This window comes from Saccostrea cucullata, unplaced genomic scaffold (genome assembly GCF_032062105.1).
Source record: "Saccostrea cucullata isolate Sc308-1 unplaced genomic scaffold, CSIRO_AGI_Scuc_v1 ctg673, whole genome shotgun sequence".
Taxonomy (NCBI): Eukaryota; Metazoa; Mollusca; class Bivalvia; order Ostreida; family Ostreidae; genus Saccostrea; species Saccostrea cuccullata.
Window position 1 is genome coordinate 196,222 of NW_026929332.1, and position 15,526 is coordinate 211,747.

General features: G+C 32.3%; 1 protein-coding gene across 1 annotated transcript; it reads left to right on the forward strand.

Annotated features, from left to right (window-relative positions):
• The first annotated feature begins 1,532 nt into the window (after nucleotides 1-1,532).
• Nucleotides 1,533-14,644, forward strand: LOC134280505 (uncharacterized). Its single transcript, XM_062762915.1, has 12 exons — nucleotides 1,533-1,772; nucleotides 7,956-8,074; nucleotides 8,282-8,401; nucleotides 8,631-8,717; nucleotides 10,050-10,113; nucleotides 10,491-10,553; nucleotides 10,724-10,764; nucleotides 11,698-11,784; nucleotides 12,444-12,529; nucleotides 13,123-13,192; nucleotides 13,334-13,373; nucleotides 13,644-14,644. The coding sequence occupies exons 1-12, from the start codon at nucleotides 1,562-1,564 to the stop codon at nucleotides 13,670-13,672; spliced, it is 1,017 nt and encodes a 338-aa protein (XP_062618899.1). The 5' UTR covers nucleotides 1,533-1,561; the 3' UTR covers nucleotides 13,673-14,644.
• The last annotated feature ends 882 nt before the right edge of the window (nucleotides 14,645-15,526 follow it).

The window sequence follows — 15,526 nt, forward strand, 5'->3', positions numbered from 1 at the left end:
AATCCTGGTTTGATAACTTTTTTATGATAAAGTCACTGTAGGACCTGAGATATTGACGTTTTAAATATTTAAGGTTTATGATAAAATAAAAGGGAAAATTAAAGGGTCTTGAAAAAAAGAGTGACCATTGTTTAAGTTCATTAATTCGTTTCTTCTTATTTTTTTAAATTCTAGTCTTTGATAAGTAGATGTAAAGGTGTATAGGGGGCACTAACAGAGGACAGCTTCAAGCAACTTAGCGTTTATCATAATAAAAAGGGGCCAATTTGATTGTTCAAAACTATGAAAAAAATTCTTTCTCTCTCATACGTTGTACTGTACTTAAAAATTTCTAGTTTTCATCTGTTTTAATTAACTCATTTATTATTGAAAGTTTTCAACGTCATACCAGTTAGGTAAATACATAATTATATGAATGCTTTGAGTATAGCATAGACATCGAGACTGGGCGAAGGGCCAGGGGAGGGGATGGGGGGCTAAGCCCCCCACTTACTTTGGAAAGATATATACATCGTATAAGCATTGAAAATGCGGCGTACCCTTTTTAGGTTTATTGCTCCCCTCCCCCGTTTGTTATACCGACACCTGTGTATTGGAAAGATAAAGATTTGGACTGAGGGATATCATACCCATCTTCTCCTCTTTTCGAAGGGAGTAAATCAATTCATTTTTGAAGTTAGGGTTAGGCTTAGTTTTTTGAAAGATAAATAACAAATAAAATCTTTCCATGACTAAAATATGATTTTTTTTTTAAAGTGCGTTAAGTGTCTCCATGGTAAAATATATTGATGTAGACTCTTAACGCACTTTGAAAATTTTTTTCAAAGTGCGTTGAGTTGGTCCCAAATTTAATGCACTTTGAAAAATTATTTCAAAGTGCGTTGATTTTGTCCCAATTTTAACGCACTTTGAAAAATTTTTTCAAAGTGCGTAATTTTTCAAAGTGCGTTGTCACAGTGGTATCTTTTATCTCAAGCTCACTATTATATCGACATATAAGAATGGAAATTACAATTGTTAATTGACAATACATTGTCGATAAATGTGGAGTTGAAGTCAACAACAAGTGATTTAATATTCTTTTCACGTGCAAGATTTTGGACAAATTCTAGCTGTTTCAAGTGAAAACAAAAATCATGACCTTGTCACCTCCAAATCTTTCTAACGTTAAACACGTTATAATATTCTTTTTTTGTTTGTTAGTATGAAATATATTTTTTCTTTAAATGTATATGTAAGTTGCTGTGAAAAACAGTTTCTATACTTACATGTGTAATGCCTAATGGTGATTTTTCTACTTTCGATTTGTTTTAAATAGGCTATTTTTTTCAACTGAAACACTAGACCTAATGTTCTGTTTACTTCGTACCGCATATCTGGTATTATTCTACAACATTTGCGATTTTATAGTTTCAACAACTTCTGATGATACCTTAAAATACTAGATTACATCTTATTGAACATATCATTGAATAGCAGGTTCAGCCGTTGATTAGCATGATCATTGATTCCGTTTGCGCGCGCACTTACCATTCTCAAGAAGACTGTCAACTTCCTTTCAATGCAACGCGTTGACAAGTTGAGAGGGATAGGACGTCTTCTCTGTCAAGTCAGGCAGCCAAAATTTCTGACAGCAACTTTTGCATCCCCAGCTAGGTTTTGTTGTAAAAGGAATTTTGCAAGACACTTCAGCTCTTCAACTCAGGTCAAAATGTCGTACGGTATAGTGGAAAGAGGATGTCCGAATTCTTTGGAATATCGAGTGTTTTTCAGTAAGATGTTTTCGCTGTCATGTAGTAATTACTCTCTGGAGTAATCTAATACATTTTCTTTGCAGAATACTTCCAATTGAGTTATGATTTATATTAAAATAATCGTTCTTAGAAAGGGTGTCTCTCTGTCGGAGGATTTTTTTTTTAAAGTTCCATGAGAACACGTGGAAAGAGGGGGGGGGGCTCTATACGTCAAGTGTTAAGAATTTGTTATTGTAGACACTTGATATCCTGACTGCAGGGAAACAGTAGACGTCTGGGATTTTCATGAATTTATTTATTTACAATTATTTTTTTTTTTAAGAGTTAGTCCCAATTACATGTTCGCACCAATTGTTTCCACCCCAAATATACCTTTTATCTAATTAAAGGTGTTAAAATATTGCACATGTGGATTTCAGCAGTTAGATTAAGATAGAAAGTTCTATCATTAAAATGATTATGTCCTATGGACCCAGTTTAACTATAGAATTTGGTCTGTGTATTCATAATGTAGCAAAGAAACACAGGCAAAAACGTGTTCTCAGTGCATTTACGATAAACAATCCAGAGAGTTTCAATTGTAAACATGGCAGGTAAATTTGAAGCAATAAAAAATGTTGAGAAAATTAGTTGAATTTTTGTCTTCATATGGATTTTTTGGGGGGGGGGATAAAAGGCTTATACAGTCTCAAAAGGTTTGTTTTGAATAATTTGGTAGTTTTTGTTTTGAATAATTTGGCATAGGGGCTTGTCTTCCGGATTGATAAATGTAAAATAATTTTTTAAAAATTTGTATCAACATTAAATACACTCTAAAAGTTGCTTTAATAAAGATTCTGACATGATCAGGCAAGAAAAAAAAATGTTTTAAAAAAAGTACTACACCTATATACATAAACTCTCAAAGGGACGCAAGCTGACATCTTGGAAAAAATACCCCCTCCCACTTCAGCACCTATTTCTGGACTCTAAACCATAAATTTATTTCGGTATCATGGCTCTGTCCCCTACAGTGATGATTTTCCTATATGTTGATGCGGTTGTCAGTCGTGAACACGCGTTTATTCAACAGTAAATGGATACAATTTCTTTGATATGGAGCTCATCTCGCTGATCGACTTGGGGATGGGGCCTTTTTACAATTTAACTTATCCATTTAAATTATAAGTATGAAGAAAGATATATGTTGAAGTCTAAAATGAATAGAGATTTGCCAAAACAATAACATTTGAAGAACAAAATTCTAATTTGTAAAAACTTAAATTTTATTTCGTAAAACTTAACAAGGTTTTCACTAAATCTGCATTACAGCTGCCACAAAATTATCTTTTAATTTATTGCAATAATTGAATATACATGTTATATAAAAATACGAACTAATGTCTATTCAAATATTCAATCCCTAATAAATAAATTATTAACATTCCTTTTCCAAATTATAATATTTTAAAACCAGAGAGAATTTATTATTACAGCTGACAAAGGCAAGTTTTATTACTAAGTGAATTGAAAAGTTGTACTTTCACAAAAACAAGTTTCTCTAAATAATAAATTTGATGACTGAGTTCTATATTTAGAATTTCTTGATAAGGAATTAAGGTGTGTACTTACATTTTATATTTATGAAAGTTTAGTGAAATTTTGAGACAGCACTACAATTTCTATTGTAATATTAACACATTTATAAGACAGGGAGAAAACACTCCATATATACTTAAACTGAAATAGCAAAGAAAATGAATAATTGTTAGCTGGTATTAATGTCAATGATATGCTTTATTGTGCAGTTTGTTGACTAAATAACTTTTTGAAGGTTTTAACTTACTTGTTATCTTTGATGTAATTTAGACTCAGAGTATGCAATGCTTGTTTGTACATGTATTTAAACCTGCACGCTGTATGGTTATCTGCATTATAACAATTTTTCTACCAAGATAACCCATGATAACTTCAACCCCTTTTTAGCTCACCTGAGCCAAAGGCTCAAGTGAGCTTTTCTGATCACAATTTGTCCGTTGTCTGTCGTTGTCGTTGTAGTCGTCGTCGTCGTCGTTGTTGTTGTAAACTTTTCACATTTTCATCTTCTTCTCAAGAACCACTGGGCCAGTTTCAACCAAACTTGCCATAAAGTATCCTTAGGTGAAGGGGATTCAGGTTTGTTCAAATGAAGGGCCACGCCCTTTTCCAAGGGGAGATAATTATGAATTAGAGAAAAATTAATGGCATTTTAAAAAAATCTTCTTCTCAAGAACCACTGGACCAGGAAAGATGAAACTCATGTGGAATCATCACCAGGTAGTGTAGATTCAAGTTTGTTCAAATCAGGACCCCCGGGGGTAGGGTGGGGCCAAAATGGCCGATCAAAGTTTTACATAGGTATATATAGGAAAAATCTTTAAAAATCTTCTTCTCAAGAACCACTGGACCAGGAAAGATGAAACTCATGTGGAATCATCACCAGGTAGTGTAGATTCAAGTTTGTTCAAATCATGACCCCCGGGGGTAGTGTGGGGCCAAAATGGCCGATCAAAGTTTTACATAGGAATATATAGGAAAAAATCTTTAAAAATCTTCTACTCAAGAACCACTGGGCCAGGAAAGATGAAACTCATGTGGAATCATCACCAGGTAGTGTAGATTCAAGTTTGTTCAAATCATAACCCCCGGGGGTAGGGTGGGGCCAAAATGGCCGATCAAAGTTTTACATAGGAATATATAGGAAAAATCTTTAAAAATCTTCTTCTCAAGAACCACTGGGCCAGGAAAGATGAAACTCATGTGGAATCATCACCAGGTAGTGTAGATTCAAGTTTGTTCAAATCATGACCCCTGGGGGTAGGGTGGGGCCAAAATGGCCGATCAAAGTTTTAGGCCAGGTAAAATTAATCTTTAGATTCTCATCCTAATTTGCTAAAAAATTGGGGCGGGTGGGCGGATTTTATTTTTTATTTTTCATAATTGTTAAATTGTAAGTATCAACAAAACATGGACTCTTCGTACACATTTTTTCATTATTTATGATAATGCCAATATGAATAGATTTTATTTTTTTTCATATTCTTTTAAATATTTAAAGAAAATTCTTGCTTAAATTATTAGATATTTATTGTTAATTAACAAATTATCAAGTACACATATACGGCACAAGCAAAACAAAATGAGGTGGGGTTTTGATACCAATAAATTTTGTATGCATGACTCCTCATCGGCCTTTCCCTAAATACTCTTTAGTTTTACCTACAAATCCCTCTGATTTAGGTAAAATATCATAGATTACCACCTTCCTCAAAAATTGGCTCGTTCTTGAGACTTGACATGTTCGACAATAAAATAGGTCATATTTACAAAATCTATAAAATATTCTTATAAAATATCCTACCGAAAAAACCTAGACCTAAACAGTTTTAAGATTTAAAATTTTCTTAGCACTAAACATTCTCTGAAGTCTGCCTACAATGTTTTTTTCAAATCAAAATCACACAAAGTTGGAGATCATTAAAACTTGACCAGGTGTCATTTCCATGTCTATTTTAATACTTAGTTTTAAAAAATCTTTAAAAACTTGCTCATGCCAGTGATGGTATCTAGATGTGTTTGTGTTATTATTCTTTCTCTGCCTTCTCTATACTGACAAATAATCTTTTCATTACATTATTGCCGATTTTTCTCCATTCTTCACATGGCTCTTTTGCTATAAATAGTGACATGCGATTTTTAATACAGACGGGAGATGAATCTTAAACTTCACCCAAATTCTTACTGAATAAAAATACATGAAAATGCCTTTATTAACACCCAAAAATCAAAATAAAAAACGCCGGGGCGGGAGACTTTGAGAGGGGCGGGCGGGGATGAGAATCTAAAGATTACTTTTATCTGGCCTTACATAGGAATATATAGGGAAACCTTTTAAAATTTCTTTTCAAGAACTTCAAATCCATGCTTAGTGATATTTATATGGAATCATCCTCAGGTAGTGTAGATTCATGTTTGTTCAAACCATGACCCCCTATGAGGTTTCAAGCCCCCCCCCCCCCCCCAACTCGTTAAACTTTCAGTTCGGATCTGATATGTGCTTTTTCCTTGCAAATTGCTCAGGTGAGCGATGTGGCCCCTGGGCCTCTTGTTTTTAATTTAAGTTTTTACAACCAGAGCCATTTCATGCACATGCCACTTTGACTTTATATTATGTTACTAAATTTGATGAATAAATTTGCTAGGCATAGTCACATAGTCAGTCACACAAGTTTACTGTAACAGATACAATTTAAAAATTATTTTTATTCTGTAACTGTACACAATGCAAACAATTGGAAAGATGTTTAACTTGTTATTTGAGGAGAAAAATCCTTTTTATGCTTTCAAAGTATGGGGCACGTATTTGGTCTGTTTGTCTACAAAAACAAAACTTAAACCATGGTTTAAGACAAGGAGTGTCAGTGGGTTGTTTTGTTGTTTCAAAAACAGCTGCATTTAACATGAAGGTAAAAAAAAAAGTTGAGAAGTCATACACAAAAAAGAATATACACCCAATATAGCTACAACTTGAATGCACACCTTGACAAAGCCAATGGTTGATTTGAAGCATCAGATTTTCACTTTGGTGAGACTGTAGACTATAGCCCTTCCTAATCACTGCATCTGATTTTGACCTTAAAGTTTAACTTACCTATAAAAATCACTAATCATACTTCAAACTTGTTCATAAAAATAGGTTTTCGCATTTGATATACAGTGCATTCCTCGTGGAAAGACATTTATTGGGTACCAAAATGTTTTATCACTTGATGTTAACTTTGGAAATCAATCAGCATCTGAAAGAGTTTAATATTGGCAATATTAAAGCTGCTATACAGGGGCATAAGTTAAACAATAAAATGTTTCCCTTGGTTGTTAGTACTGAAAATAATCTTGCAGCTATTGTAGAAAAAATGCATAACCCAGCCATGAAAGCTCAATATAATCAAACAAATTATTTCCTTGCTTGTGCTTTTAATTTTCAAGATATAGATGTTTCTCAGACTTCAAGACAAATTTTTAAAATCCTATTCCAGTATTGAAACACAGGGGTCTGAAGTTTTATTTAGTGTCGGCAAATCGGACGAGTTTTAGTAACCGGTTACTCGCTTAATCTTCCGATCGAGTACCCAGTGACTCGGATGATTTTTTTAGATAGTTCCGTATTTATTATTAATCTCGTCCTTTTGCATATTGATAGAAATAGATAATAAATGTTATATATATGAACTTAATTTACAAATACAAACTCCAAAAACACAATATCTCCAAAGAATTTTTATTTTAAATGTCACTTGAAATGGGGAATTTGTTTTTGCTTATGAAAATAATTTTATCTACATTCGAAGAAGATATTTTTCACGATCGAGGAGAATTAACATACTGCAATACCCTGTAACACTTTGCAAGTTTTGTTATTTTTCTTGAGTTTCATGCAAGTCACTGGATATCAATTTTTTTCAATCTTTATTTTCCATATATAATATTCTTTACCATAACGGGATATTTGTAGTCCCACCCGTATACGACAACTCCGATTCACATAAATTGCAATTTGACAGATTTCGAGTCAGCCGTTCTTTAACAATATTTCCACACTTAGATGTTTGCGGCGGCATCTTGTTAAAGTATGTTCCTCTGACTAACACAGGTCTAAATTAGGTAATTATAACTCAGGTCTTCAAAACGTGTACCCCCTGGCAATTAAAGTCATCAATTAAACTAATCAAAACAAATCGATCCTATTTGTGAACCACTAGAGCAAGCCTAACGTTAATTAGATTAGAGAAATGTGTCCATATAAATTTACAAAAACATGTAACATAAAAATTATTTTATACATATTTACTATGAAAAATGTATTTTTATCCGAGTAACCGAATAGCAGTTTTACTAACCGATACTCGCATCGTTCGACGGTTAACCAGTTAACCATCGACTCATTGCCAACACTAGTTTTATCATTAAAAAAAAATCCTGAAAAAAATATCCCATCCTCAACTAAAATAATACTTACTTGAGGATGAGATATTTTTTCCAGATTTTTTTTTGCTATAAATACTTCTGACTCCTGTGTTTGAAATAGCACTGTATGTGCTGTTGTTCAAAAAACTATTGGCAATTATGTTAATTATGCCCTGTTACATGTATCAGTAATTATTGTAATTATGCCTTGCTTTACAGATGGCCCCAGTGGGAATGTTGTGTCACCATTCCATGATATCCCTCTCTTTGCCAACACAGAGAAGACAGTGATGAATATGGTGGTGGAGATTCCTCGCTGGACCAACAGTAAAATGGAGGTAAATAAATACTCAATCTGATCCTAGATAAAAGAAATAAAGATATGGTAATACATTATGTAAACATCAGTCTTATATAAGCTTACCACTTAAAAGAGACACCTATATCAAGTGTATATACATATATAAAGACTACAAATGATTATATGTGCCATGTCACATTGATTTATTATCAATCTAGGTAAATTACGGTTGATTGTTTTCCAGATTTGCAAGGAGGAGAAACTGAACCCCATTAAGCAAGATGTCAAGAAGGGGGCTTTAAGATTTGTGAAGAATGTCTTTCCACACCACGGCTACATTTGGAATTATGGTGCTTTTCCACAGGTATAGCAGCATGCTTCACTGAAGTGAAGGTTCAACTTATCAATTTTTTTTTTCCATTAATAGTAAATACTGGTACATATATGATCATACAAGATTATCAAGATATGTGATGCTATGGCTTTGTTAAATTTTCTAAATTTTAGATTCAGAAAATATTGAAATTCTCACAAACATGACTTTGCCATGCACAGAAATCATATTTACCTTTGTTTATACACTGTATCTTTAGACATGGGAGGATCCAAAGCATGAGACCCCTGAAACCAAAACCCTTGGAGATAATGACCCCCTGGATGTCTGTGAAATAGGTCAAAAGGTAAATTTATATAATTTCAATGTATATTTGTCTATAGGACACAAGATCCTCAGTATGTTTGAAAATATATCATATAGAGATATAGGAAAAATATGAGTTCAGTGATTATTTGGACTTGCAAAGAATATTTTTCATCAGATTATCTTAGAATAATGCTTTTTAAATGTACCTGAACCTAACATTGGTGGGATGGGTCAAAGAGCAAAGTTCAAAAGCTATCCAGAGGAATGGGATCATGATTTTGACAAATATGCATCTACACTGCTTGAAAATGTTTCCATATACATGTAAAACCACTAATCATGGCATTGCTTTTCTTGAGAAGTATGCCTTTCAAAGATTTTTCATAAGTATTTTGATAATGTAAAATTTGTTCAACCTCAGGAGTCATGCTTTGATTGTTAATCAATACGTTAAATCGCGACTACCAATGAGTACCTTGCAGTTATCTAACTTACTTCCGCTCTTTTGCGGGGGAGTCGAGAAAAGTCTAAATTTCTGGGGGCAAACGACATTGTTTATAGTAGTGACAATCGAATGATTCGAACAATTTAATGCCGAAATCTCGATGTTTTGCCAGATATTGAACTCCAAATAGTATATTGTCAAATAAGGAAAGTTAAGAATATTTTATCTGCTTAAAGATGTGACGATTTTCAATGAAAATTTAACGAGAAGAGTCTGCTTAATTAAAAAATATCGTTAAAAATCTGACAATTTAGGATTTGCTCCTCTCAAAAATATATTAGGCTGGTTCAGCGATTGTTTAGCGAGGTATTCCACCAGGATTTTTTACTTATCTGTCCTTATAGATGCTACAATGATCGATCTTGCATTGTATTGAATAGCACATTGCCCCCACCCAACAGACGATTCCTACCTCCTTCGCGAAAGAGTTCCGCAAAGTTAAGTAATCGCGATATCAGTATTAACACTGAGGATGCTAACATATATACGTTTGACTAATCAGGACTTTGCTATTCTAGAGAAGGATTTGTAAGATTTTCCCCTAATAATGCATTTCTGTGTAAAACTTTATTCATCCATTTTGGTCCCACCATACCCCTGGAATTGACGATTTAAAAAAAAATTGTACACGTATTGTATCTGTCCTATATGAGGATGCTTCCAGTTCCTTATAAATATGGCTGATTATAGTTTTGCTGTTCTTGATTTTTAAATTTTAGATTTTTAAAGATTCTTCCCATTTGTTCTTGTGTAAAACTTTGATTTCCAATTCAAGCCTTACTTTTGCTTCTTATAGCAAACTCATTTGTTTAAATTAAAAAACGGAAATTCATCAAACTAATTTATGTTCATTAATATTTCCAGGTACATAAACGTGGAGCAGTAGTCCAGGTGAAGGTCCTGGGTGTTATGTGTCTGATTGACGAGGGTTTGTCTTTATATATCTTAACCTTATCATATTTACAGCGAACAAAAATAAACTTTCCATGATTTCAAGCTTATATGAAGGCAGCATATGATTTTATTAAAAGAAACTTTTTTTCCTTCATGTAATTCTTTTCTGAAGTAAGTTAGATGCTGTTATTGTTTATTTGTGTCTTTTAAGATAAAAAGAAAGACACTGTGATGTATGTCTCAGCCAGTATCTGTTGAAGTTCACTTAAATTCATTTTTTAAAAAAATATTTAAAAATTTACAATAAAAAAATATAAACTTTAGTAGCTATGATTTCATGGTTTCTACAAAATGCATTTTTAAAAGTATTATTTAAGAGATGTATTTGATTTTACCTTGTATATTTTTTAGGTGAGACAGATTGGAAGATAATTGTCATCGATGTGACAGACCCATTAGCAGCTGAGTTAAACGGTAAGAAATGGTAAACATGTATTGTGAATTGAATTATGTCTTATATGATCTGACAGCCTCTTGCTTACAGTATGCAGTACTGTAAACAGTAAGTCAGTGTCTAAATATATTGTACAAGTTTATAACATGTATTTTTAAAAAATCATTCTATTTTATTTGAAAATTTACAGACATAGAAGATGTAGACAAACATATGCCTGGCTTCCTCAAGGTAAGAGGCTTATAACTTTATTAATGATTACACATAGCCATTCTGGGCCAGGAAAGCTGAAACTTATATGGAAGCATCCTTGGGTAGTGTAGATATTAAATTGTTAAAATCATGACCCCCAGGAGTAGAGCGGGGCCACAATATATAGAACAAATCTTTAAAAATCTTCTTCTCAAGAACCACTGGGCCAGGAAAGCTGAAACTTATATGGAAGCATCCTTGGGTAGTGTAGATTCTTAAGTTTTAAAATCATGAAAGGGAAGGGAGTAGTGGGGCATGATAGGTATAGCAAGAGGGGGAATCTGGTAAAGAACTGCATCACCCAATTTACTCAGGTGAGCAATGTGGCCCATGGGCCTCGTTTTATGACCCCTTTCGAAAAAGAGAGGGCATATTGCTATGCTGCTTTCTGTCAGTCCTCTATCAGTTTCCGTTCATTTTCTTCGCCATGGTTGCACATACTGAATTGAAATATAGAATGCAGATTTATCATGAGAATATCTAGATCAAGTTCTCTTTTGGGTATGATCAAGATATTTTGGACACAGTAATGCCCCTTTGACTTAGAAAAATTCCAATAATTTGCAGTTTCCATTCATTTTCTTTGCAGAGGTTTGCAGAGGTTGCACTTATTGAAATAAAATTTGGCATACAAATTTATCATAAGAATATCTAGGTCAGAATCTGTTTTGGTTATGATTAAGTCATTTTGGACAGTGTTTTGTCCCTAGAACTTCGAAAAATTTCAATTATTTGGAAGAGGGGGCATAAGTGTTTAACAAATATCTCGTTTTATTTTGTACCAGTGTGGAAAAAATTCTTAGATATTTAATTTTGTGCAACCCAAGTACGATTACCAGTTGTTCAGTTTCATCAGTTCATAATTAATGTTTCAGAAATCTTCCATAAATTATCACTTAGATTTTTTTTCAGGCAACATACGAATGGTTTAGAATTTACAAGATCCCTGATGGCAAACCAGAAAATCACTTTGCTTTCAATGGTGAAGCAAAAAATAAGGTACACGCTACATATTTCATTCAGAATTGATGCATTGTAATGAAATGAAGTTACATGAGTATCTATGATATTTGTTCTTTTTCTTCTTTATTTATTACACAAAGTGGATTGTAGCTATGTGCTCTGTTCCACATACATTTGTAATCTTCATGTGTTTTTCAGTGACCTAAAATCCAGTATGTTTTCTAGTCCTTGAAAAAATTAATGCTACCCAAATTTTCATATCATGCAAAATGACAAGTTAATGCAAGTTTGGCATTTTAAAAAAAAATTGCATATTCTGATCAAATTTTACTTATATCTTCTTTTTTTTTTTGAATGATTGACAAGCACTGGATTTAAACATAGTTTCCACTCTAAATCCTGTAAATGTACTCAGTTTAGCAGTAAATGTCAGTATTCATATTTAAGCACCTTTCACTGTAAATTCATATGCACAATTATACATGCTTTAAATTAATACTTTTTGATTTCAAAACTCAAATGCTCTAATTTCTTATTGACTCTAATCAATCAAATAAGAAAATGCCACGGAATTAGAGTGCACTGTTATCTTCATTTACAATTTATCATATTCTGCATGTGCAATACATCTCTTGCAGTGAAGTGTACTTTTGTTGTAATTATGATTTATTATTCAGTAATTATTTTGTTATCAGGAGTATGCCATGAAGATTGTAGGAGAATGTAATCAACAGTGGCAAAAATTAATTGGCAAAGAATGTGATAATAACGGTTTATCATGGTAAGTGGTATTTGACAGATGTGAAGTAGTGAGTTTTACAGTTTACTTAATTGACTGGATTGTTTAGAATGGACAGTCAGTTGTAGTAAAAGTTGTTTTGTTTTGAACATTATGTCAAAGAGATTGGACACAAGTTCCAAAAACTTAGATATTCCTCTCCCATACATAAAATCTGGATAGCCATACAACATTTACAATAATATATACATGTACATAGAACAAAAACAATAAAAGTTCTGCTGTTAAATTTACTCATACACATACTTGTTAAACAGTGTTTATGAAAAACAGTGCAAAGTGATTTTCTTCATGATTTTATTTTACCCTCACTGTTAAATGAACCAAATAAAAAATGTTCACTATTTCAGAGATTCCATATTGGTTTTGGCGGGATTAAGGTTCAAAATATAGATCATGGATTGACTTCTGGAAATGATCCCTCTATTTGCTCTTACTGTTTTTGTTAATTTGCTCTCATCTGTTAGCCCTTACTTTCTATACATTATGATATATAGGTATTGCTGAGATCTTTCTATATTCTTCTCTGTATCTGTTGGTTTCCCTTCTGCACTCATTCTTTTGTAATGTTTCAGTGAGAACACATCTGTGGCCAGCAGTCCATACAAAATTTCACCAGAAGATGCAAAGAAAATCATTGACAGTGTGAGCATAAGTGTATATTTTGAATTAAGAACATTAGATTCATTATTAAGCAATACTGTTTTTGTGCAAAAAGCACTGTAGATCATTTCTTTATTAGCTTTACGATGATTTTTAATTGTCTTGTTTTCTGTATCTATTCAGCAACCACAACTAGGAGCCGCAAAACCATTAGCTGACGAGAGTAAGAAATTTTGAATTATTAATTAATGATTATTTTTTTGTTTTGTTTATTAAAGATATAATAAGTGGTATATTTGTTACAAAATGTTGACCCATTCCATGATATAAATTGTAGAACTTTTTTTTTTTTTTAAGTTTATTTCTTATGTCTAGGTTCAGATAAATATTCAACATATACACTATGAAAAGACATCAAAAGTAAATCCACACATTTGTAAATTTTCTTAATTATTTATGTATTTCCAGTCACTATTTTCATGTTTTGTTTCAGTCAACAAATGGCACTACGTCAAGCTATAACAACGATACTTTATAGAGGAAGCAATGGAATCGACCAGAAAGGCTGTAATTAGTACTTAGACATATCATAAAGTAGTGCTCAATGGTTAACTCCTATCTACAATCTCTTTACTGTGTTTTATAATCAATCTACTGAGGGAATATGTGACTGTTGATCTTGTACCTGTATTACTTTATGTTTCCATAGCAGATATAATTTACAATAATTGTATGATAAGATAGCTTTTATATCAGAAATTATTACATGTAATTGTGTAACGTAATAATGTTTTTGATTGATACTGTGTTAAGAATTGTGAAATTATTTCTCAACAGCAGATCATTATTTATGGCAAATGTGGCTTATGGCTTTGGTTGTAGTATATTATGAGCAAGACTAAGCTCGTTAGAACTTTAATGAATCTTGATTTAGTGCTACTAATACATTGAATTATGATCAGCTTTTGATACCCGGTATTATAAAATTATTATGTATCATTTATTGCCTAAAGAATTAAATCTGAATTGTCATATTTATTCCCTTTTTGTTCCCTATAAAAATAGCTTTTTGCAATGCTTTCAGGAACTGCATTATTCAATAGTACATGTAAATATGGAAAATATTTTTCTACTTGTATAATTAGGAATATATGCACGATTTACACATGACATTTTGATATAGATACATACAATCAAATTTTTTTAGATTGGTTTTGATTTTGTATTTATTTTTGGTTAGAGGAGTCCAACGCATCGGAATAAGTTAGATTTTTTTTCGTTTATCCGATAGCAGAAGAATATTCCAAGTAGATATACATAGTGATAGAACTGTATACATTTTTTTTAATGTACTTTTCATGTTTTCAAGTACATATGCATGCAGAACTGTACCTTTTCAAAACATCCAAGCTAGGTAAAGTGTTACATTGAATGCTTTAATAAGACCTGTCAAAATCTTGTCATTTCTACTGGCAATAAAATTTAAAAAACTGGTGTTTGAGTTTTATGACTAAGGTCAGATGGGCCAGGTTTTATCATAACAACCTTTACCCATTTTGTATTTTTAAACCAAATTACTTGTACTTTATTTGAAAACTACATTCAAATATGTTAATCCACAGGCCTCTGAATCAGAGGCCTGTGTTAATCTTATGGTGAACTGAGTTATTCTCAAATATTATATTTGGGGTAAACTTTTATGGAGAGTAATTTGAATGCAATGCCCTAGAATTATGAAAAATTATGAAATTATGAAAAAATTTTGGGATAATTGTACCAAAAGTAGTTCAGAATTGCTTGAAAAAGTTCAGATAGAAGCTGCCAGAATTATTACTGGGCTTGTAATTAATTCATCCAGAACTTGTTTGTATGGTGAACTAGGGTGGGAACCATTATACCTTAGAAGAGAAAACACAAACTTCAATTGATGTATAAAATGATTAATGGTTCTGCGCCTGATTATTTGTATGATTTGATTCAACCTTGTTTTCCTGTTCAACATGCATACAACCTAAGGTCTGGATGTAATAACTTATGTATACCAGTTTGTTAAACAATATCGTACTATAATAGTTTTATTCCCTCAACCATAAAACTTTGGAACAGTCTTAGTGAAGATGTAAAAAACTCTCCTTCGTTACCTATCTTGAAAGCAAAGCTTAAAGCAATATGAGCTGCATGTTTGACATCGGAAAAAAATGTTGAAAATTTGTAATTAAATATTTCAATGACAGAAAAATAGAACATTTATATACTTCTGTTGTTAATATTTGCTACGGAAGAACTTTTTATACGCTTTGATTGAAGCAAAATTGAATTATTGTCGTCCTGTACAATAATGATTTCTTATATAATACTGTATACTCTGTTGTACAG

Excerpts from the sequence above, each read along its gene's own strand:
- LOC134280505 (XM_062762915.1), top strand. The coding sequence starts at position 1,562 with ATGCAACGCGTTGACAAGTTGAGAGGGATAGGACGTCTTCTCTGTCAA. Across the intron at positions 8,075-8,281 it reads GGACCAACAGTAAAATGGAG|ATTTGCAAGGAGGAGAAACT; the intron begins GTAAATAAATAC and ends ATTGTTTTCCAG. Across the intron at positions 8,718-10,049 it reads TCTGTGAAATAGGTCAAAAG|GTACATAAACGTGGAGCAGT; the intron begins GTAAATTTATAT and ends TAATATTTCCAG.